This window comes from Lemur catta, chromosome 9 (assembly GCF_020740605.2).
Source record: "Lemur catta isolate mLemCat1 chromosome 9, mLemCat1.pri, whole genome shotgun sequence".
In the NCBI taxonomy this organism is placed as follows: domain Eukaryota; kingdom Metazoa; phylum Chordata; class Mammalia; order Primates; family Lemuridae; genus Lemur; species Lemur catta.
In genome coordinates, this window is record NC_059136.1 from 1,571,849 (window position 1) to 1,595,215 (window position 23,367).

General features: G+C 61.6%; 2 protein-coding genes across 5 annotated transcripts in view; one reads left to right on the plus strand and one right to left on the minus strand.

Moving 5' to 3' along the window:
- LOC123645039 (cell migration inducing hyaluronidase 1) overlaps positions 1-23,367 on the plus strand; it is a 58,359-nt gene that overhangs the window by 25,008 nt on the left and 9,984 nt on the right. The window contains exons 12-22 of the mRNA XM_045561538.1: positions 770-945; positions 1,563-1,772; positions 8,108-8,313; positions 9,525-9,594; positions 10,462-10,590; positions 12,679-12,764; positions 13,712-13,843; positions 16,629-16,664; positions 16,743-16,898; positions 19,419-19,599; positions 20,662-20,877. Coding sequence (XP_045417494.1) covers positions 770-945; positions 1,563-1,772; positions 8,108-8,313; positions 9,525-9,594; positions 10,462-10,590; positions 12,679-12,764; positions 13,712-13,843; positions 16,629-16,664; positions 16,743-16,898; positions 19,419-19,599; positions 20,662-20,877 — 1,598 coding nt within the window. The remainder of the gene's footprint in view (positions 1-769; positions 946-1,562; positions 1,773-8,107; positions 8,314-9,524; positions 9,595-10,461; positions 10,591-12,678; positions 12,765-13,711; positions 13,844-16,628; positions 16,665-16,742; positions 16,899-19,418; positions 19,600-20,661; positions 20,878-23,367) is intronic.
- On the minus strand, positions 14,518-20,057 carry LOC123644943. Of its 4 annotated transcripts, none has more exons than XM_045561408.1 (4): positions 19,655-20,057; positions 19,404-19,553; positions 15,149-17,223; positions 14,518-15,013 (listed from the first exon to the last, which is right to left on the minus strand). In XM_045561408.1, exons 3-4 carry the CDS (start codon positions 15,715-15,717, stop codon positions 14,533-14,535), a joined length of 1,050 nt encoding a protein of 349 aa, XP_045417364.1. In that variant the 5' UTR covers positions 15,718-17,223; positions 19,404-19,553; positions 19,655-20,057; the 3' UTR covers positions 14,518-14,532. The 4 variants fall into 4 exon arrangements, with proteins under 4 accessions (XP_045417364.1, XP_045417366.1, XP_045417365.1 ...); XM_045561410.1 differs by having other exon boundaries at positions 19,961-20,055; XM_045561409.1 differs by having other exon boundaries at positions 19,404-19,750; positions 19,961-20,050.

Consider the following 23,367-nt stretch of genomic DNA (forward strand, 5'->3'; position numbering starts at 1 on the left):
CCGGCTAAGATCTCTTTATTCTGGAAAAGAATTTAGGATTGTTGTGGATGGAGGCAGAATTTGGGGCTGTAAATCAAAGACAGTTCTGAAGTTTGACCCCATGTCACCCTGCACCTTTCTTAAGACGAGTTTTCTGCACAGATGGAGGGGGACTGTGTTTGGAGAAGAGCTCTGTGGGGAGGCAGGTGGTGGGAGAGCACAGAGGGGTAGGTGGAGGGGCAGGAGGAGGGGCAGGAGGAGGGGTAGGTGGAGGGGCAGGCGGAGGGGTAGGAGGAGGGGGAGGAGGAGGGGGGAGGAGGAGGGGTAGGAGGAGGGGTAGGACGAGGGGCAGGTGGAGGGGCAGGTGGAGGGGTAGGAGGAGGGGTAGGTGGAGGGGCAGGACGAGGGGCAGGTGGTGGGAGAGCACGGAGGGGTAGGTGGAGGGGTAGGAGGAGGGGGAGGAGGAGGGGGAGGAGGAGGGGCAGGAGGAGGGGCAGGAGGAGGGGTAGGTGGAGGGGCAGGAGGACGGGCAGCAGAGCAGGGCACACGTGCTGGGGGCAGTCGCCGTTTCTGCCAAGACTCACGCACTCGAGCTGTGAATCCCGGCTCCACCTCCAGAAACACGCCAATCCCTTACTGGGCGTCATTCTTCTCTACAGCGGGACGGGGTCGCGGGGACCGCCGTGCGGGCAGGGCTTGGTGATGAGTGAGTGGTGCCTGGGAGCACCCGGCAGGCAGAGCACGGGGGGCACACGATGCCGCTTGTTCCCACTGCCCCCTTTCTGCCCAGGGAAGCCGCTGTACCTGCACATGGGGGAGGAGGTGGACGGCGTGGACATGCGGGCCGAGGTCGGGCTCCTGAGCCGGAACATCGTGGTCATGGGCGAGATGGAGGACAGGTGCTACCCCTACAGCAAGCACCTCTGCAGCTTCTTCGACTTCGATACCTTCGGAGGCCACATCAAGGTAGGGGCCTGCCCGGTGGAGGCCCTCCGCCCCCGGGGGTTCCGTGGGGCCAGCCTGCGGGCAGGGTTCCCAGGGTCAGGCGGTTCTCTGGGGCCCGACAGGAGTGGCTGTGAAGGGAGCGTGTGGCCTCCGTGCTCTCACACCACCAGAGGGCTCTGGAAGGTTCTGGAGTCAGCGTCCTCTTTCCCTCTACCACGAGCAGGTCTCAGATGGGGGGATGGCACAGGCTCTGGGTGTCCCTGGCCCACTGCAATTGGGAGTCCCCAGTGCTCCCAGCACCCCTCCCCCAGGTTGTCCCCAAGCTCCTTCCTCATGTCACTCCATGGCCGGGGAGGCAGGAAAGGAGGGTGGGAGTGAGCCCCAGCTGTCACAGCCCCCTGAGCATCTCTGCGCCAAGCAGCCCGTTGCCTGGCAACGTCCTCTGCCGCTAGTAGCACCTTGCCTGTGTCCCCTCGCGCCCAGCCCGTATGCGGAGAATGTCTTTCATTACGGAGTCCCTGGGTGGGGACTGACGGGACGCTCTGAGGACCACACCCTGCATTCTCGGGAGGTGGGCACCAGCCGGGGGGACCGGGAAGCATCTCACGGGCTCCCCCTGATGCTCACCTCCCCCCCAGTTTGCCCTGGGGTTCAGGGCAGCGCACCTGGAGGGCGTGGAGCTGAAGCACATGGGGCAGCAGCTGCTGGGGCAGTACCCGATTCACTTCCACCTGGCCGGCGACGTGGATGGCAGGGGGGGCTACGACCCGCCCACCTACGTCCGGGACCTCGCCATCCACCACACCTACTCGCGCTGTGTCACCGTCCACGGCTCCAACGGGCTGTTGGTGAGCACCCCTCCCCCGTGGGGCTGGGGCCGGGCTGGGGGGGTTGGCATGGGAGAGGGGTTCGGACCGAGACGCTTAGTCCAGGACCGCCGGGGTCGAACCATCCTTAGCTCAGACTTTAGAAAGACAGAGGCCGAGAGGAGGTCACCGCCAAACAGGGAGAGGAGAGTGGGGGTGTCCTTGCCAAAGGCCCCAGGCTGCAGAAGGGGACACGGATCGGTTCGGGGTTTGCTGTGGCTGCTGGGAGTCCAGCTCCTGCTGAGCCCCCTGGGGTGACGTGGGGTCTGTGGCCACACAGCGTGACAGCACTGCCAGCTGCAGACGGGGGTCCTGTGAGGACCCTGGGCTGTGGCACTGCCCAGCAGACGGGAGGCAGTGGCAGCACCGGGCCTTGTCTTCGGCCACCCGAGGCTGCTCCAGAGCCGGTGCTGGGGGGAGAAGTGCCGGTCGTGGCAACTGGCACCCGTCAGAGTCTGTCCTGATGTCCTCAGACGAATCTTGCCCTGATCCATCCTCCTCCAAAGGGACTGAGCTTACGTCCTCTACAAACTGCACAATGGGATGTCACAGAACGGCACCCTGCTGGCCGGGTCCAGCAACCAGATGTGTGGTGTTTGGCTTGCACAGTGTTTAGAGAAACTCTGATGATTTTTATGCTAAATTGATAATTTCACACTAGGCTGAACTTTCTTTAAATGAACTACACTTATAGCCTCTATAAACTTTGAAACCAGATGTTGCAAAATGCCACCCTGCGAGCTGAGACCAGCAACTACATGTGTTGTGTTTGGCTTAAATGGTGTTTAAAGAAACATTTGAATTAGTTTCCATCATTTAAAAATTAACAGATTCCACATAAAAGTCTGGATCCCTGGCCTCTCTTGGACAGCAGGGAGGGTTGGCAGCCCCGGCCCCGCCTGCCCGTGCTGCGGCAGAGGCTCGGAACCGTCACAGCTGCCCACGCGGACCCCGTGTGTCTCTCCAGCATGCACTGGGCCACCACGCCCACCACGTCACCGTAAATCCCCTGGCCAGTGCCACGCCTGTCACTGCCCGCTGGCCCCCGGGGGCACTGGGGTTTGTGGCCTCTACTGTAAACCAGGCAGGATGTGCCGCGCCCGGCCGCGTGTGGGGACGGGAGGACGCAGAGGCTGTCAGTGTGCCACGGCGAAGCCACTCTCGAGTCTGTGCCATGTGCTCTTCTGCCGGGAAGGAGCGCCTGTTGTCTCTCGTCTGACTTGATCTGATGTATAGCCCCCCACTGAGTGTGGGGACAGAGCACGGGCTTTGCAGCCCAGCCTAGGGCAGTTCAAGGGCGTGACCCCCAGGTTGTGAGCTGTGGGATCCTGGGCAAGTTGCTCAACCTCTCTGAACCTCAGTTTCCTCCTCAGTCAAGTGGGAACATAACAGCACACAGGGCTGTTGTGAAGATCAGTGAGATGCGAGTGCCCGGGGAGGCCGCGGCCCCGGCCTGCGGGCTTGTGTGGGAGTTCTGACCACCTCTCCAAACGTGTGTGAGGTGCAATGTTTTTGGCTGTCTTTGCAATCGCAAACCTGCCCAGAGCTGCGAGCCCAGGTCTTGGCTCAGGAGGGGCTTGTGCAGGGAGAGGCAGGCGTGGCCTGCTGGGGACCAAGATGGAGGCTTCGGGCCCTCGGGGCCCCCAGCAGGGCAGTCCTGAGAGCAGAGTCTGGCAGGCTGCAGGCTGGCGCGAGGCCGGGAAGCCAGCACGGCCCTCAGCCAGGAGCCGGAGTCAGGGAGCCGGGCAGGGGCCCGAGATGGTCGGGCAGGAGGGAAGGCAGCAGGTGGGGAGGGGCCCGCGGGCTGCAGCAGCGCCCACGGTGGGGGAGACTCTTGGAGCCAGAGCCCTGGGCGGCTGCGAGGAAGCAGAAGCCCTCGCGCCCTGCGTGCCGAGGCCGCCCTCCCCGCTGGCTCCCAGGGATGTGAGCGGCCAGACCCCAAGCGGCCAGGGAGCCGCTGCGGGCTTGTCCTGGGGGCCACACAGGGCTCTGACCTCATTCCGCTCAGGGCCGAGCCCGATGGCCAAGCTGGTGGGTTGGGGTTTGGGTCTGCAGCCCTGTGTGGCCTCGGGAGGCCAGGGCTCGGGATCTAGACGAAGCGCAGGCCCCCGACCCGCCAGCCACGCAGACAGCAGGGAGACGGGAGCGTCCGGCGCCCTTCCCGGAAAGCCGTACCGCTGGGCGGGTCCTGGGTTCACGGGCTGGCAGGCCACCCTGGAAGCTCTACCACTGGGGCAGCGAGCGCCACGTTCAGATGCGGCCTCTGGAGCTGGATTCCCCACTGGTATTTGCTTCCTTTGCCTGGCTTGAAGGATTCGCCGTGGCTGGCTGTGTTTGGAAAGCTGCTTTTAGCTGACAAGACGAAAGGGAGCCAGAGGCAGACAAAGGCTTGGTTCTGAGATTCCCATCGGAACGCAGAGGCCACGCAGTAGCGTCATGGAAGCCTGTTCCCTGGCTCCAGCCCTGACCTGCAGGTGGCCGGCCCCGACAGGCAGACGCTGGCTCCGCAGAAACCGGGGCTGCTGCTTGTGCAGCGCTGAGAGCGCCTGAAGGCCTGACCCCAGCCGACCCCACAGGGTCCGGCAGCCCCTGGCTCAGGGGTCCTCCCTGCCTGCAGCCGCAGCGGCTCCGATGTGCCGCGGGCCCAGAGCACGGCTCCCTTCAGCCCACCCGCCACCTTCGCTCCTTCCCTTCCTTCACCTGGGTCAGAATGTGGCTCCTGAACCCCAAGGCGGGACACGGGGGAATCACCTCATGTTCCTCCACTCTGGTGTTTTTGCGGAAGGTAGAAAAAGTCCAGTACGGTTCTGCGTGTTTCGTCCTCCCTCCTTCTTTAAGGCAGAGGAAGACGTGTGTGTGCTGAGGGGGAATGAACACATCCTGTCCTCCTTTCCCACCTTGTGTGCTGCTGGAAATATGTCATCTTTGACCTAAGTGCCTCCCGTGGCAACCAGAGGCTTGACACCGGGATGTCCCCAACAGGCTGCCACGTGTGGCCTCGCAGGTGTGCCCAGCGCCGCTGCAGGGGGTGCCATCCGCGTGACCACAGCCCGCGCCCATGCGGCAGCCTTAGGCACAGCCGCTCTGTGGCACTCTGCTCCATGCAGAGCCCGTGTGCGCACGGCGCAGATCCGGCGCCCTCGCTCCAGCCGCAGAGCCGGGGACGGCGGGAGCGGCTTGTTTGTCCTGCTCAAGCCCTTCCCAGACTCGGGCATTCCCAGCCTCCCTCAGGTCTCAACTCACGGGCTGCTGCCGTCTCTCCCTGGCGCCCGAGCACAGAGGTGGGACCCCAGAGCTTCCCGGGCTCAGGACTGTCACTGGCAGAGTGGGGGAGGGACGGGAGGGATGGGGTGTGGGGGGGGGACATCACAGCCCAGCACGGAAGCCAACAGTAAGAGCGAAGTCACAGGGCCCCCTGCCCTACTACAGTCCAAACGCTGTCCCCGGGCCCAGCCCCCAACCTGGGAGTTGAGTTCCTGCCTCTTCCTCCTCCTCCCCCTCCCCCTCCCCCCCCTGCCCCTTACATCTCATTCCTTCCCTTATCAGGCAGAGTTGCTGGGCTGTCCCATCCCTTCCCCAGCCTCTATTTGCATATTCAAAACTCATTAAGACACTCTGCAAAGCAGCTGCCCGCTGCCCCACTCCCAGGCAGCCTTCTCTCCCGCAGTTCAAAAACGTTTTTAAACTAATGGCGGAAGCTCGAAAATGACAGTCTTCTTTCTAACATGACGAGTCTCTCGCTGGTGTGAGTGGTGTCACACCCACCTTGGATGGCAGCAGCAAGTGAGGTTCCTGTCCGTCCGTGTGTGTTTATGGCAAACAGCGGGTTAGTTTCCTTGCTGTGTGCTGGTGGATCTGCGCAGAGCGGATCCGTGTTAGAGCGACTGTCCCGGCTGAACTACCAGCAGCAGCCCCTTCACTCTCAGAATGTCCCGGCTCAGACCGTGGGCTAAACAAGTGGTTGCTGTAATCGAAGCAGTCCCTGACGACCGTCTCTGGGTCACCGGGGAGCCCACGGATTTTCTCCTTCACAGTCTCATGCCCAGACCACACCTGACGACAGCTGGAGACCTAAAGCAGCTCTCAGGACTGGGTGTCACCTGTCACATGCTCATGCTTGCGGCTGCTGTCTGTCTGTGTCCACCTGCCTGACATCTGTCATCTCAAGCAAGGTCACAATGTACATATTTCATTCCAGGAAATCCCGAGTAGGAGCAATGCCGGGACGTCAGAGCTGGAAGGAACGTTAGATGCCACCCTATGGCTCAGGGACATGCAGCAAGTGACAGGGCGAGTCTGTGGCGGAGCGAAGACTGGAACCGCGTGTTCTGTTCCCTCTGCCGCCCCCACCCACCCCAGGGAGAGGGAAGAAACGCGCCCACGGGGAGGGTTTTCCTTCCGGCGCTGTGGAGTGTTGATGGGCGCACAGGCGTGGGGTCAGGCGGGTGGGATCGGTCCCAGCGCTGTCCTTGCAGGAGACGTGACAGGTGGCTGTGTGAGTCGCAGTGTGTTTATGGAATGATACCTGCAACGGGGTTCAAATGAGCTAACGTGTGAAGGGTTCGACACCCAGTGAATAGTAGCTGTTTTCCTTCTGTTCAGCGAGGCTTTTCTGTCCTGGCACATCTCGAGGAACTCGCAGGGCTTGCTTTTCCCAGGCGTCTGTTCAAGTGCAGACGTACCTGACTCATTGTTCCCTGGCATCCAGAGACGGCTCCCTGGAGGGTGACCAGGCCGAGGGCAGGTGGGCACCTGGGATGTAGAAGGGCTGGGGGCAGAAGGGCAGGGTCTGGGCAGGGCTCCACCGCGAGGTCGCTGGGTGCCCTGGGTCACCCACACCCGCCTCTGTAGAGGAAGGAGTTGGACTCAAGCTCAGACGTCCCTGCCAGCCGGAGCAGCCCGTTTCCTGCCTCCTCGCCCGTGCCCGTCTGTCCGGGCTATTTATAGCAGATTTCGTGGCTCACAGGGAGACAGGGAAGCAGCCCCACTGGTGACCTTGGGTTGACCGAAGGGCTTGTTGAAGGGGTGAGTTGAGAGTCAAGGTCATGCCCTGGCCTGTTGCTGTGGACGGAGGGGGGACGCCTGGTGCCAAGGACAGAGAGCTGGCCTGTGTGCGCGGCTCCTCCCTTAGGAAGCGAGTGGACGGCGGGAAGACCAAGTTCCAGCCGTAGCTTTGCACACGAGGCTTGTGTGACTCGGGCAAATCACTCAGCTTCTCTGAGTCTCATTTTTCTCCTCTTTAAAAAAAAAATGCACTAGAGGATGATGTAAGATTTAAGAGGCCAAGCCAGTGCTGGGACATGAAGGGCCGGGTCTGGGGACGCTTCCGAAGGGTGGCTGCCTGGGAGGTGGGGGTAGGCAGCTGTCACGTGAGGGCGTGTGGGGAATTGGGGTGCTCACCCCACGTCCCTGCTTCTCGGCCAGAGCTGGTTGTGTCTCCCTCCCCCCACCGCCAATGGAATAGTTGTCAGTGAACGTCGGGAGACAGTTTTGTTGTCACGACTGAGGGGAGCTACGGGCACCTGGTGGGTGGGGCAGGGGACGCTGCTGCACACGGCACTGCGCAGGGCAGCACACGGAGGAGCCGTTGCTGGGTGGAGAGCAGGTTCCCGTGCGGGGCGTGGCGGCAGGTGGGACTGACATCGTGGGAAGCGGGGGCTCCCTGGCTGGGGGACGCCATTGTCAGTCAGCGCCCGGGTGGGCGGGAGGGTGGAGGGTGGGGGTGTTTCTCACCACAGCCTGCTGGGGCGGGACCCTTGGCAGCCGGTCAGCACCTGCTCCCCGGGGGGCCCGGCAGGGCCGCTGTGAACCGCGGACATCGAGGAGGGGCTCAGGCCAGGGGCCCTTTAGGCCCTTTGAACTCTGAGATGGGTGGGTTCAGGGAGCCGGACCCGGAGGGGCTCTCGGGGGTCAAGGAGTTCAAGTCCTTCGTTCTGTGGTGGGAAACTTATTGCAGAAAGGAGACTCATCCGGGATCCTCGTGGGCGGTGGGCAGTGGGTGGTGGGAGGGCCGCTGAGACCGCAGCCCTGGTCTCCCAACACCTATTCGAATGTGCGTTCCACTCCCCCCACTGGCTCTGTGAGTCCGAGAAGGAAACTGAGGAGCTGGAGTTTGCAGCCCTCTCTGGCTCTCAGCCCAGGGGCTGCGAGAGGGCGGGGTGTGCCTGAGAGGGGACAGGCTGTGTCACTGCCATCTCCAAACCCCAGTGCTCCTCCCGGGAGCCTGTGCTGCACGCACTGTTTAGTGTTTGTTGAATGAATGCCTGAACACGCGCATAGTTGGATGCTGGGTGACACGTCCTATCTCGCCCCTGTAGATCAAGGACGTCGTGGGCTATAACTCCCTGGGCCACTGCTTCTTCACGGAGGACGGGCCGGAGGAGCGCAACACCTTTGACCACTGTCTGGGCCTCCTTGTCAAGTCCGGAACCCTCCTGCCCTCCGACCGAGACAGCAAGATGTGCAAGATGATCACGGAGGACTCCTACCCGGGCTACATCCCCAAGCCCAGGCAGGACTGCAAGTGAGTGCCCCTACCCTCCGCGCCCGTGTCGCCCGGGGCCTGGGCCGGGGTGGGAGGACACGCGTGAGCACACGCTCACTCGGCCTCTAGGCCCAGCGCCTGACCTCGCACCTCACGGCTCCGGGCAGCTTGGGCCCCCCGGCCCTTGACCGCCTGCAGCCACGGCTTCCTGGAGAGAAGGCAGGAGTGTGTCTTCTCCTTTCTGCTTCCTCAGTTTCCCTCCTGTGCACCATTCTTGCCCAAAGAGGACCACTGCCCTGACCCCCGGGGCTCCCCTGATGCCACACGGTGTGTTGATGAGAGGAAGCAGCTGCCACCTCGGTGCCTGCAGTGTGTACATGGAGGCCCAACCACGCCAGCCCTGTCCTAGACACGAGAGAGACAGAGACAGGGAGACAGAGACAGAGACAGAGAGACAGGGAGACAGACAGACAGAGACGGAGACAGGGAGACAGAGAGACAGGGAGACAGAGACAGAGAGACAGGGAGACAGACAGACAGAGACGGAGACAGGGAGACAGAGAGACAGGGAGACAGAGACAGAGACAGAGAGACAGGGAGACAGAGACAGAGAGACAGGGAGACAGAGACACACGGAGACAGAGATAGAGACAGACAGAGAGACAGAGACAGACAGAGAGACAGGGAGACAGAGACACACAGAGAGACAGGGAGACAGAGACAGGGAGACAGAGACAGAGACAGAGAGACAGGGAGACAGAGACAGAGAGACAGGGAGACAGAGACACATGGAGACAGACAGGGAGACAGAGACAGGGAGACAGGGAGACAGAGACAGGGAGACAGAGACAGAGACAGAGAGACGGGGAGACAGAGACAGAGAGACAGAGACAGAGACACACGGAGACAGACAGGGAGACAGAGACAGGGAGACAGGGAGACAGAGACACACGGAGACAGAGACAGAGACAGACAGGGAGACAGAGACAGAGACAGAGACAGAGACAGGGAGACAGGGAGACAGGCAGAGAGCTCCCTGTGCAGCCCACTTCGGACTCCAAGGCCCCTCCCGGGGCTTCCATTTATTTGAGAGCCGACCTCAGACCTCACCCACACGCCGCCCCCACCTTAAAGACCCGCACCCCCTCAATTCCTCAACGTTTTAAGTGCTTAAGGGATCACCACACTCTAATGGCAAGCTGGGTTCCAGACGGACAAGCCGGTGACTTCTCCCGTCTGTGCCCCCGCAGCGCCGTGTCCACCTTCTGGATGGCCAATCCCAACAACAACCTCATCAACTGCGCGGCGGCAGGGTCCGAGGTGAGCAGAGGCCCCTGCTCCGGCGGGGAGCGGCGGTGGGCGCTGGGGCGGGGAGGCAGCTGAGGCTGTTCTGGAAACGCATGTTCTGAGCCCACGTCCGGACGTCCACGCAGCCGGCCTGAGCTGCAGTGAACAGGAGGACAACAGGCTGGGGGGCCCTGGCTTTAACGACAGTTCTGTCACTGCATAGTGCGGGGGCCATAGCTAATGACTGCTGAGCACTCGATGTACAATAACTCAGTATTAGGATGAAATTACTCCAGCTCGGTTTGGTGCCTGGCACGTCCGTGTGGTGAATGGACATAATTTGATCCTTGTATCAACTCCATGGCATGGGCACTATTATTGCCCTCATCTGATGGGGGAGGAAACTGAGGCAGGGATGGCTCACGTGCCCAGAGGCACACGCGGCTGGGGCCTGGGGGCAGGACAGGAGCCCAGCACCGTGTCTACACAGCCTGGCCCCCGCGGGATCCCAGCTGGACAGGTGCAGTCTCTGGTCTCAGCTTCCGCATCTGCGGAATGAAGGGGAAAGCGGGGAACATCCATGACGTCCTGCATCGTGTGCCCGGGGGAGGGGTCTAACCCGGCAGTGGCTCTGCCACCAGCAGTTAGGGGCCGGGTCTGGTAGGGCAGGACCCTGGGTCGGGCTTTAACAGGCAGGGGGGACCCCACAGATGACACTGGTCTCAGACTTTTCACTGCTTCCCTTTGAGAACTGGGTCCCCCGAGCTGTGTTTGGAGGGGGCGGGCGGTGGGGGCCCCTCTGGGGACAGATGCAGACCAGCCCCGGTGCGGGAGCGCGGCCGCCTGACCGGGCGTTTGCTGGGCTGAGTTCCGCGGTCTCCCCTCCTCCTCCCCCCGCAGGAAACCGGATTTTGGTTCATTTTTCACCACGTGCCGACGGGCCCGTCCGCGGGGATGTACTCCCCGGGCTACTCCGAGCACAGCCCGCTGGGCAAGTTCCACAACAACCGAGCACATTCCAACTACCGGGTAAGTCCTGCCGGGTGGTCTCCCTGCGGCCTCTCGGTCCCCTTCCCAGGCCTGCGGGCGGTGTGAGCGGGACAGCTCTGGCCGCAGCGGAACGGCTGACTTCCTACCGCGGGTCTCGAGGAAGACAGAGCAGCAGGGGCCTCCCGGGCCACCGGCCCCTCTTGGCAAGGACGTCCCACGGTGGTGTCCCCTCGGCATCTGGCTGGGACAAAGCAGCGAGAGCTGCCTTCACTCAGGCTGCCGGCAGGGGCTGGTCTGGGCAACCCTGAGCTGAGCACCTGAACCCGGTGTGCGGCTCGCTTGGCGGGGCTGGGCGTCGTGTCCACTGTGACAAGCGAGGCCAGACCCCTGCGCTGGAAGAAAGCAGGGTGTGGCCCTGAAGCCAGGTTGGGGGGCTCTGGCGGCCGCTCCCTGCTGCCCCGCGGACACAGAGCTGAGCACGGAGGTGGGAGACAGGAGATTCCCGACTCCCTTCATCACTCGCCGGCATTCCCCAGGCGCCGAGCCCAGTGCTGGGAAAATGGGGGGGACCAAGACCACTGATCCCAAGCCTGGCAAGGACAGCGGCCAGGACTGGGGACAGGGCTTGGAGTGAGGCTGAGGCCAGAGATGCTGCTCCGGGGGCAGCAGGGTCCGACCACGTCAGGGCCACGTACAGACGGACCCCCGAACGCCGAGCGGGTGGTCTAGCCCTGTTTCTAATGGTCCGAACAGGGAAACTGAGGCTTGTACAGGGGAATGGCTACATCCTGGGTCCAAAAATCATCGGGAAAAGCTCAGCTGGGGAGAAGACCAGGAGGAAGAGGCGCCGTCTGGGAACAGATCTGTGCTCACACAGGAGAGGGCTGGGCACGGGCCCAGGGAGGAGGAACGAGCAGAGAGGAGAGAGCTGGGCAGCGTCATGTCCCAGAAACCGGGGAGAGGACAGTTTCCTGGGCGGTGGGCAGATGTGTGCAGAGCAGCCTTGGCAGAGGGGGGTTAGGACAGCACCTCAGACGGGGCATTTCTGAGGCGGAAGGACCTCGGGGAGCTGTCTCCGTGCGGAGCTGCAGAGGCCGCGTTGCCACCGAGGGCAGGGACGGGGTGGAGCGTGTGTTGGCTCTGGCTGGGACACCCCCTGCCCTCGAGAAGCCTTCCGTGAGCGGGGGCCACGCGGTGCCGGGAAGGCCTGGCGAGGCTGGACAGGGAAGGAATGCGGGGGAGGTGCCACCAAGGAGGGGCCGAGGGCTCGGCACAGGCGAGGGGCCCTGGGGAAGGCAGGGAGGGAAGGGACAGAGGAACCCGCAGCTTGGCTGGCTGGGTTCCCCGTGCAGGGCAGGCCCGTCCTCGGTGTTCACGCCAGGATGAGCTTGACTCCCACCGCAGCGTGAGGGTCCTGCCCCCGCGGTCGTCACCCCAGGGGTCTTCCTCAGTCCCCACAGCTGCCCTGCGAAACAGCTGCTGTCAGCCCATTTTGCAGATGACACGTCTGAGGCTAGAGAGGTGAAGGGACTGGCCCAAAGTCACAGCTCGTGAGAGCAGAGCCGGGATCTACCTGCCGTCTGAAGCCTAAACGGTGGCCTCTCTGGGCAGTGCCAGGAAGCCTTGACTCCCCCGGCCGTGGTGGGCAGAGTGGGCACCTGGAGCCCGGCAGGAAAGCCAGGTTCCCTCCTCGAGCCAGGCAGGTGCTGAGTGAGGCCACTGACCCGCCCGAGGCAAAGATGAGACTTGGGTTCAGCGTTGCTTTTCGGTCATTGCAGACAGACTCCCCAAGAATGTTCTTGATTGGGAGCCCGGGCTAGTAACCGCCTAAAGCAGTGTCAGTTCTGGTGTGGAATTTGCCGTGTGGCCTTGAACAATGTCCTTCACCTCTCTAGGCCTCAGTTTCCTCATCTGCACCTCAAAGAGGTCAAATATTCCCAACTTGCTCCGAGCAAGGCGGGGTAAGGCAGGTTTCTCACCTCCCTCACTATAAACCCTCTACCTCTGTTAATGCAGCCCGAGCGCAGAGCTGGTCTCCGGGCATTCAGGAGCATGCAGTGCGGCTGGGTGTGAGCAGACACCGTGGCCCACGGGGGAGCTAATGTGTCCCTGCTGGTCTCCCCCCAGGCTGGCATGATCATAGACAACGGGGTCAAAACCACCGCGGCCTCCGCCAAGGACAAGCGGCCCTTCCTCTCTGTCATCTCCGCCAGGTACTCAGCTCTCGGGGACACAGGCCACAGCACCTCGTGGTCCAGCCCCTCTCTCCCTCTCACCAGCCACTCATTCATTCATTCATTCATTCACTCACCGAGCGTCTGCTGAGCACTGTCTGGGTGCCGGGCCTCGAGCTGGGTGCCGGGGTCCTGAGGTGGGCGTCGGGGTTGGGGTTCAGGCCCCAGTAGCCGAAGGGAGATGGCAACTCCTGGAGGAATTTTGCCGACATCCCCCAGCAAAGCCGGCTCCCGGCGAGTGGCCAGGTGGCGCGGGCCACGGCAGGCTGGACCCGGGTGAAAGGTAAAGAGGAAAGGAGAGAAACTTCCCCGTCAGTTTAATGGGCAAGAATAGCAGGTTGTGCTTATAGATACGTCCAGAGCTCGGCGGGGCTGGGGCTGCTTCTCAAAGGTAGTTGGCGAGACCAGGACCCTGCAAGGGCCCAAGGGCCTGGTCCCCAGCAGCGGCGGGTAGACTAGTAGCACGACGGCGACCACGGAACCGCTTGCTGGACCTGACATCAGTGAGCACCCTCTCCCCACCCCGTCCTGCGCCGGGACGTGCCGAGAACAGGCACGGGCTCCAGGGGACTGCCGGGGACCCTCCAGCCCTCCGTCTGGGCCCCCTGGACACCTGCCTGCTGGTTTGGGGCCGGCTGTTTAAACTTGCCTCTGGGCCTTAACCCCACTCCGGGGCAGGCTCTTCCGTGGTGCGATGGGCGACAGACGCGGCGTGTCTGCAGCCCGCGGGGGCTGGCCCTGGGGGAAGCCGTCTTGCTTCCGAGATGAGCTCAGAAAGTCCCTTCCAGAGCCCAGGCGCTGGGACTCGGTTCGTGTCGTCGGTGCCTTCTGGGGACCTTCCAGGAGTAGACAGAGGCTCAGAGAGCCCGCGAGGGAGTGGGCACAGCCAGTGCCCCGCCCCCACCCGCGCCCTCCCCCTACCGCAGATACAGCCCCCACCGGGACGCCGACCCGCTGAAGCCCCGCGAGCCGGCCATCATCAGGCACTTCACGGCCTACAAGAACCAGGACCACGGCGCCTGGCTGCGCGGCGGGGACGTGTGGCTGGACAGCTGCCGGTGAGTGGGGTCGGCCTTGGCACGCGGGGACAGGGCGCTCTCCCCACCCCCGCAGGCAGAGGAAGGGAGACACGCTGACGTGTGGCCTTCTTGTCCCCCAGCCAGGCGGGGGCGCAGGACGACAGCAGGTGGAGGCCAAAAAAAAAAAAAAAAATCAAAAAACAAAACCTAAAACAGCGGATTGGCTTCTGCCCACAGTGCCAGGGGCTGTGGATCATGACTGGGCTCGGCTCTGGCAAGGTCACACGGACTGTCAGCTAAGGGAGGGAAGACAAAGGAAGCCGGAGTATTCTGGGCACCCACTGTGTGGCGGTGCCTTGGTCATATCTCTTTCTTTCCTTGTGTCTCCAAGATGTGAATTATTGTCTCCATCTTAGAGATGTGAACCGCGGTTCAGCGTAGTGAGTTTCCCCAGCTGAGTGTTTGCGCTGGGGCTTGAAGCCCCGGTTCGCTGGACTCCAAGGCCCCCGTGGAAAAGGCAGGGACACCGAGTTCTGGTCTGAGGTCCCCGGTGGAGCCACCAGCTGGCCACCTTCTCAACAAAGGCCAGCAGGGACAGGCGGCTCAGCTGGAATTTGTTTTAAGGGAATGTTGTGAAATGTTCTCCTGTCTGCCTTTTGTATTAAAAATGGGGAATCAGAAATTCTATGCAGGAAATAAATGTATTTATTTCCTCCATTTTATTGTGACTAATTAAAGGGGAAATTAAGGGGAAAGGGGGAGTGAAAAGTGTGCGAGGGGGACCAGAGGCCGGGCAGCGATGGGGAGAGGACAGCAGAGATCTGGGGGGCCTGGCTCAGGGCGGACGGGGGTGCGGGGACCCTCACTGTGGAGAGGGATCTCCCCTGTGCCCAGAACAGGCAGTCTCTCGCGCCCGGAGGAGCAGGCGGGAAGGAGGGACGATTCTGGATTTCTGAGGGGCAGGGAGGGGACGAGGCTGTCCCGCTTAGCTCTGGAGGACGGAGGTCGCAGGCCGGGGGCAGATGCGGCTGCCGGGAGGGCAGGGCTCCCAGGATAGGAGAGGCCCGTTGGTGCGATAAGCCGCCCGGCTGCTCATCTGGGGACACTCGGGGGATACGGTGCAGGTGGTGGCTGGAAGCCCTGGGTGGCAGAGATGGCGTCAGCGCTGAACTCTCTGCCGTTGCTCTGAGTCCAGAGAATTTCTTGGTTCTGGTTTGTTAAACATTTAGAGTTGAGGTCTCTGCAGAGACAGTAAAGGCCAGATTCGGGGCAGCAAGAAACATGGTGACGCCCCCCCCGCCCCCCGCCAATGGGGGTGTAGCTTTTAATCTCTGCCAGACTCACCTGAGATGGCCCAGAACCCGCTGGCACCAGGCGGCCCCGCGAGTGGACGGGGGTGGTGCAGGCAGGGGCCCCTGGAGCACTCTGGCCTTCGCCCGCGAGGCCGTTTCAGAAAGGTCACTCCAGTGACCCCGGCCGCAGGCGGGCCGGCGGGAAAGCCAGCTCAGACCCCGCCGCTGCGGCCCGGAGGGGAGGGAATTCCGGGTCGTGGGAGCTCGGCGGGAACACCTTGGGAACAGCGAGCAGGCGTGGAGGGAGGTGGCCCTGGCGTCTCTGACGTGGCAGGGTGAGGTGCGTGTGCAGCAGGAGTGGAAATGCCCGGACTGTGGACGGGCAGGTGGGAAAGTGACTGATCTTAGAGCCACCTGCGGACCGGCGGCGGGAGCTGTGATTCCCGTGAGGTTCCCAGGGACACGGAGGAGGATGGGGCCCGCGGTCAGGGCACTGGGGGACAGCAGTGACATGAAAGGCCACGAAGGGGTTCTGGGAAAACCTGGAGAGCGTGAGGCCCTGCGTGAGGGCCCGGAACGGTGACCCGAGCTGGACGGGCTTCCGGAAAGGGAAAGCGCCATGTCCTGACAGAGCGAGCGGGGGCAGACGAGGACACTGGGACCGAGAGAGCACGCGGGACATGGGGACCAGCCTGGTGCAGCTCACGGGAGGGAAACGTGGGGGCTGGGGGTGACGTGGCGCCTCGGAAGGTGCCGGAAGCAGAGAGGTGGGTGGGGAGAGGAGCCGCGGGGTGTGCAGGTGAGCGTGGCCAGCCAGGAGACCGGCTAGTTCTACCTGCCCCCATGGCGAGGGAAACGAAGGCGGCCGCCCCGTCTGGCCGTGGGGCCTGCGGTGGCTCAGACTGTGCTCCCGTCACTCACAGCCAGGCCGTCCCCGAGCGCTCCCACCCTGACGCTTACAACGGGCAGAGGCCAGAGGGAGCTGGCGCGGTGGCCCCGGGGCCACGGCCAGTGGCTCCTGCTGTCCTCAGGGCCAGCATCTGCCTGACTCCCAGGAAACCGGGCATCGGCTGTCTGGGCCTCTTGCCCAGCTGGAATGGCAGTGGGGACAGGGAAGGGAAGCGGAGCTGCGTCCGCACAGCCCGCCCGCCCAGCGCTGGCTGAGGGTGGGGGCTGCTCCAGCCTGTCCTGACCCAGCCCCCACTAGCCCTGGACTCGAAGAGGAGGGGTCTGGGCGGGAGGCGCATGGCACGGTCTGCGTGCTGCTCATGCAAAGTGCCACCAAACGCTGGGAGCCACGGGGTCACCATGTTCTCTCTGGGGTCAGAGGCTGCGTGGGAGGGGACCCAGAACATCCCCTCACTGTGCACCATGCGGGGGTCACCAGCCCCTGGGCAAAGCTCCGCCCGTGCAAAACCCGCTGTCCCCGCAGCGTCCACAGCTCAACACCGGGGGCAAGAAAGGGTTGTCCCCCCACAACCCCACCGGATGTGGAGGCCGGGCTCGTGCTGACTGTCTGCTCTTGTCCCCAGGTTTGCTGACAATGGCATCGGCCTGACTCTGGCCAGGTAAGAGCGACCGTCGTGCCCGGGCCCGGGTGGGAGCGCATCTCTGGGCACCTCACCTCAACCCTGGTCTCTCGGCAGTGGTGGGACCTTCCCGTATGATGACGGCTCCAAGCAGGAGATAAAGAACAGCTTGTTTGTGGGCGAGAGCGGCAACGTGGGGACAGAAATGATGGACAACAGGATCTGGGGCCCGGGCGGCCTGGACCACAGCGGAAGGACCCTCCCGATAGGCCAGTAGGTTTGCGGCCACGGCAGCCCCTTGTTCTGTGCGGCTTAACCCGGGCGACAGCGATGGAGGGGGAGAAGCTAGTGGGCAGCTCCTACCTGCCAACGACGAGTTACTCGTCCCCTACCAGCCACCGAGACTGACAATGGAGGAGTGAGATCTGGAATGGGGACGGACGTCCAAAAATAATGTTGAATCGAGCCCAAGGGTGGCACAGCCGTCACATGCACCATGTGGGCATGGGCTGTGTTACTGGTCGTCTGGTGTCCAGGGTCGGGGACCGTGACCCCACTGTCCCGGGGCGGCACACTCCCGGGGGTGTTTCACCCGCCTCTGCGGTGGGAGGGAACATCAGGCACACTCAGCAGAATAACCGGAGGGACAGAACCCAAAGCCACGTCACATGCAGACTAGGACCTTCAACCGGGAGGGGGGATCACTGCTGGGAGGACAACACGGGGAAGGGGTCACACAGGCTCAGGGCTGCCATGTGCAGGAGACACGAGACTTGCCCAGCGTGTGCCCTGTGGGTTGGGATTGGCTTGATGCGGGAGGGTCTTTCCAACAGTCAGACGTGCTCAGCTGCAGGTCAGCAGGGCTGTCGCGAGGAGCCCCGGCCCCGCTGCCGGAGCGGCTCTGACAGCCTGGATGACACCGGGCGCTGCAGAGGGCAGTGGGTGACTCGGAGAGCTGACGAACTGACAGGGCAAATGGGCTCAGCGACGTCTCGGACAGCCACGGCCCGGGGCAGGGGTGTACAAGGCTCTCCCTTCTGCAGGAGTTTCTGCTCGGGCGTGAACTCGAGCGGAGCAGGGCCCTGAGCCCACAAGGAGCACAGCTGTCCCTGTGCCCCGAGTAATGAGATCGGCCCTTCTTGCCCCCCTGAGCTGTCCTCTCTTTCTCTGGGAAAATATAATTCCTGCCACTAGAGGCAGGACACAAAATATATGCACACCTAAAACTGCCGCCCCGAGTGGGTGTGCTCTGAGGAGGTTTGCAAAGGCAGAGCCGCCGTCCCTCGGCACGTCAGGAGCCCTGGCTTCTGTCTAACGTAGCTGGCGGAGCCGTCCGTCTGTCCTTTGTGGGAGTGACTCTGGCTCTGCATATTCAGGGTTTCCTTGCAGACGGTCACAGCGTCCCTGGGCCAGAATGTTCTGCGGCTTCCAGAGGTGACCTTGTTTGTGGAAGCTCTGCCAGACCCAGGCAAGTCCCTCAAACTGCCTTTGCAGGCAGGACGCCAGGACTGCGCGGTCCTAACCGTTGACGGAACTGGGGTCCGCAGGTGGAGTGAGCCTGCGGCTTACACAGAGCTAGTGAGGACGGGCTTCCCTAAATGCCCTCAGTGGAAAAACGCACGGGACCCCACGAGAATCAGGTTTCCTGGCCATGATGCTAATCAGTTATAAATACAAAAATATGGACATGCAAGGTGTCTTTGGTGGCCACTGAAGGCATGTCACCAAGACTGGTGTGACTGGGGGCTTCCTCGGGGAACCACACTGGACCGGAGAGGAGCCCAGGGTGTAAGGTCAGGGACAGCTGGAGTGTGGCCTCCCCCCCCCCCCCGAGGACAGATCCCTTTTCTGGTTTCTTTTTCCTCGTTCTTCCCTTCCTTCTTCGTGTTTGCTGTGGAAGGGAGCGGGCCTGACCCAGGGGTAGAGACGCCAGTGTGAGCTCAGTGCCGGGCCGGGAGACGAGCAGGCCTGAATGTGGGGCCAGGCCAGGAAGGGCCCCCGGAGGCCCTGGCCCCCCACGGCCGGCCCAGCAGTCCCAGGCCAACGGGGGAAGCGTCTGAGCAGCCGACTCCCCGCTAGGCCAAGGAATTTCCCACTCGCCAGTTCTCGTCCCGTGTCTCAACCCCCGTCTCCAGGCCCGTGGCCTCCTCCCAGCCCTTGCTCCTGCCCTCTGGGTGCCAGGGCCTTTGTGGGGCTCCCTGCCCGTGCACGGCCTTGCCTGCCCGGCGGGCCTGCCCTCTCTCCTGGGGATGCTACACAAGTTGCACTGCGATTATTTTTACCGCATTTTCATCATCTTCCATCCTGTGTCCTTCCCTCCTGCTTACGACGCCCAGCACCCCGCCGGGCTTACTCACAGGAGAGACCGTCTGGGTCTTCATCTGATTAAATTGCCATAGCAACTAGTCTAGGGCGACGGTGACTAACAGCTCTACCTCCCGAGGGACACGATATTGCCAACTCTGCAGTAGGATTCACAGAATTTACCCAATGACTCTTCATGTGATGGAGAAATTGGGGGAAATGTTGGAATAGAAGACCATCCCCCAAACGCCAAACCAGCAGCTAGATAGATGTTCCTCCATCCGTCCGTGCAGTCGTTCGCCGACACTCACTGTGCCCACGCCTGCCTTCCCCGGGAACTAACTAATGACCCAATAATGACCCGGGTCGGGGGAGTTGCTCGAGGGAGGGGACCGGGAACGGCTGTACCCAGGGAGTCTCTGACACCACCCAGCTCAGGAGGGGCAAGCAACTCGGTTCAGACTGACACCTTACCTCCTTCCCCCGCAGGAATTTTCCGATCAGAGGAATCCAGTTCTATGACGGCCCGGTCAACGTCCAGAACTGCACTTTCCGGAAGTTCGCCGCCCTGGAGGGCCGGCACACCAGCGCCCTGGCCTTCCGCCTGAACAACGCCTGGCAGAGCTGCCCCCACAACAACGTCACCGGCCTCGCCTTTGAGGACGTCCCGGTGAGTGCGGCGCCAGGGCAGGCTCCGGGCAGACCCAGACTCGGGGGTGACTCACTGGTCCCCGGGCCAAGCCGGAGCTTCTGCCCCCACCACGGGGGCTGGGAAGCCACCTCCACATGGGCTGGCCGTCCCGGCTCGCCCCGACTCCCGGCTGGAAAAGTACAAGTGCAGGTTGCCCGCAGGTCGGGACCGGGCAAACGCCCGCTCGCCCTCCCCCGGCCCGAAGCCAGGTCTTAGCTCTGATACGCGGAGTCCCGTGACCAGGCCACGGAGCTGGCTCAAACAAACCCAGCCGTTTCCAAGGGAAGTCTGTGCCGAAGATGCCCTGTTTCACCTCCCCCCGAGAGTGGAGCATACACACGTGGGCAGAGTGGGCAGCTGGGGTGAGGGGATCAGGACCCCCGGCCTTGTCTCTGGGCTGCGGCTTCCCAGGCCCTCCCCCTCCTGGTTCCTGGCAGACTGAGGGGAAGACGTGAAATTCTAATTACTTAATTTCCTTACTCCGGCCACCGAGGGCCTGAAAGAGGTTGGCCACAGAGATCTGCAGGGGCCCCCGCTGCAGACTGGCTTCCTGAAACACACACACACACACACACACACTCACACACACACACACACACACACACACACACACACGCGCGCTTGCATTTTCTCTCCCTGCGTCTGCCCCCACGTGTGTGTGTGTGTGTGTGTGTGTGTGTGTGTACCTTCTCACACATGCACACCTCTCTCTCTCACGCACTCACACCCACACTCCTGAGTCCCCCACTCGTGCCTGGGAAGCCCCGTATCTCCGCAGTCCCCTCTCCCCGCGGCAACCGCCCCTGGGGGACAGGGGGACAGGGGCCCGGGCTGTGCACGGGTCTGGGAGTCGGGCCTGCTGAGCCTGTGCCCGTGGCACTGCCGGCCTGCGAGGTCAGCATGGGGTCTCCACCGCACCCGGGCACCTTTGCTTGGCTGGCTTGTAATGTCAGCAGAAATCGGAAACCTCGCCCCGGCCTGGCGACGGCTGCAGTTTCCCTTCACCTGGGGCCCAGCCTGACTCTCCCGGGCTCTGTCCAGATTACTTCCAGAGTGTTCTTCGGAGAGCCTGGGCCCTGGTTCAACCAGCTGGACATGGATGGGGATAAGACGTCCGTGTTCCACGACGTCGACGGCTCCGTGTCCGAGTACCCCGGCTCCTACCTCACCAAGGATGACAACTGGCTGGTCCGGCACCCGGACTGCATCAACGTCCCGGACTGGAGGGGTGCCATCTGCAGCGGGCGCTACGCACAGGTGGGGACCCCTTCTGGGGGCCGGTCACTCGCTCACTCACATAGCAAGCATTTATTGAGCGCCTACTGTATATTAGGTCTGTGCCAGGCCAGAAAGAGACACACAATTCTTTTTTCTTCTTCTTTATTTTTCCCCTTCATCCAACAGGACTTTTACAAAGTCAAAGTCAGAGCACTTGGAAGGCAGAATGCTCAGGAAAGAAACCCTCTGGGTCACATGCTCAGGTTCAGGTCAGGCTCCAGCAGTTACCATGTGACCTTGGGCAAACTACTCACACACTCGCAGCCTCAGTTTTCTCACCCGTAAAATAGGGGTAATAGTTGAATCTTCTTAGAGACATTTTGGGGACGGCTTCGGATAGTATGTAAAATCCTTCACTGGCCCTATCAAGCATAAATAGAACACAAGCCACACAGTCATCTTAAATCTATTTTCCAGTAGAAAAATCTTAAATTCTTCTAGTAAAAAGAAACTGGAGAAATTTTTATTAATATTTCATTTAACAAAGTATACTCAAAATACTGTTGTAATCAATATAACCATTGTAATCAATATAAAAATCATTAAGGAAACATTTCACAGTTTTTTCAGTTCTAAGTCTTCAAAATTCACCGTATATTTTATACTTATAGCTCACTCACTTTTAAACAAAGTGAAATGTAGTCCTACCAAAGCAATACAGTTGTGTTTAATGGGAAAAAATTATTTTTATATGTTTATTGATCTATCATAGTTGTATACACTTTTGGGGTACATGTGGCATTTTGATACAAGTACACAATGTGTGATGATCAAATCAGGGTAATTGAGACAGGAAGAAATATTTTACACTGCTTTGGTTTTGAAATTTAAATTTAGTGAGAATGAAATTTAAAGTTCAGATCTTAAGCCACAAGTCGAGAGCTCGGTGGCTGCCGTGTGGGACAGCGCAGGTCCGGACGGGGCCCGGCCTGGAGCAGAACTGAAAACGTTGCCACTGTTACACTGTTGTCACTGCTGGCGTTTGTTACATTGTTATCACTGCTGGCATTTGTTACATTGTTGTCACTGCTGGCATTTGTTACACTGTTGTCACTGCCAGTGTTCGTTACATTGTTGTCACTGTTGGCATTCGTTACATTGTTGTCACTGCCGTACTCAGATGGGTGGTGATGAATACGTGAGTAGGGTCAGGAGGCTCGGGAAAGGAAGCCTTGCTGGATTCGGAGGGCAGCACGGGGGCCAGGCTGTCCCGGGTGGGGGAGGGCGCAGGTGTGAATGAAGAAGTTGCTTCACGGCTGTCCTGCAAGGCAGGCACTGTCATCACCACCGTGGACGTCAGGAATCAGGGTGTTGGGAAATAGCCAAATGGTGGCTTTGGCGTGGAGGAGAGGTGTCAGAGGGAGCTGGCGTCAGGCTGGGGAGGAAAGGCCATGGGCACGGGGTGCTGGAGTGGGGGCAGGAGCTGGCACTCAGGAAGGAGGACTCTGGTCAGGGAGGGCAGGGCAGGGGCAGGAAGCCGAGGGCAGCTCTCGCTGCGGTAGGAGGTGAGGTCATGTGTGGAGAATGTGGGGAGTGGGCCGGAGCGGGCAGCCTGCAGACGGTGACAAAGTCTCAGAGCTGTCGTAGAGCGAAGAGTGTTGACACGGGGCTCGGGGAGGGAGCGCGGACAGTGCTGAACGCCCAGTGGAGACTGGGACGCACCTATAAGGAGGCGCCTCTGTCCCAGAGGGTGGGACTTTCTCAGCCTCGCTCAAGGGCCCCGGGACAGGAAGGCCTGTGGGATGACGGGGCTCCTGCCGCGTGTGGACAGGCGAGGGCCCAGATGGGGGCCTGGTGGGCTGGGCAAGACAAGGAGGCACGTGGAGTCAGAAGGGAGCTGGCAGGCAGGGGCTTGTCCTCCATAACTGCAGGACGCCCAGACCCTCAGCCCCGTGGCCACGCACTCAGCATCACATGGCGTCACTGTGTGAGGACCAGAGTCCCAAGAGCAGCCTTCAGGGCCCTTCCGCCCTTTCTCTCTGACACAGTGCTTGTCCTCTGTAGAAAACGCTGAGGTTGGAGCTAGGCTATGGTAACTGCAACTGGTTATTTTCAATAATCTCCTTCCTTCACTGCAGCTTACAAAATGCTTCCACACACCTGTTACCCTTCAACACTCAGGGCAGCCCCATCAGATGGGCAGAGGTGAAGGTTTTCCTAAGGTCTCCTGGGTGGTAACACTAGACAGGATGGCACGGCCCTCCTTCCAAAGCACAGTGTCACTGCACACGGCAGTGGCCCATCCTGGCCACAGCAACAGGACATCGTCGTGTGAACGCAGTGTGTGCCACACACGGACACAGCGTTTTACACGGAGGCGGGGCTGGTGCGTCCAGGCACTTTGGTTCCCGGAACTCAATGCTGACAGTTTTGCTCTCAGTGTTTTGTGTGAAATGAGACACCATTTATTCTTCTAGTGTCACTGACCCCACATGGACTGGCCTCGGGGACCAGACGCTGAGAACTAGG

Coding starts and splice junctions, on each gene's coding strand:
- LOC123644943 (XM_045561408.1), bottom strand. CDS start 15,717: ATGGCGCTTTCCCTTTCCGGAAGCCCGTCCAGCTCGGGTCACCGTTCC. Junction 15,014..15,148: donor CGGGTTCTGGGCCATCTCAG/GTGAGTCTGGCA, acceptor TTAACAAACCAG/AACCAAGAAATTCTCTGGAC.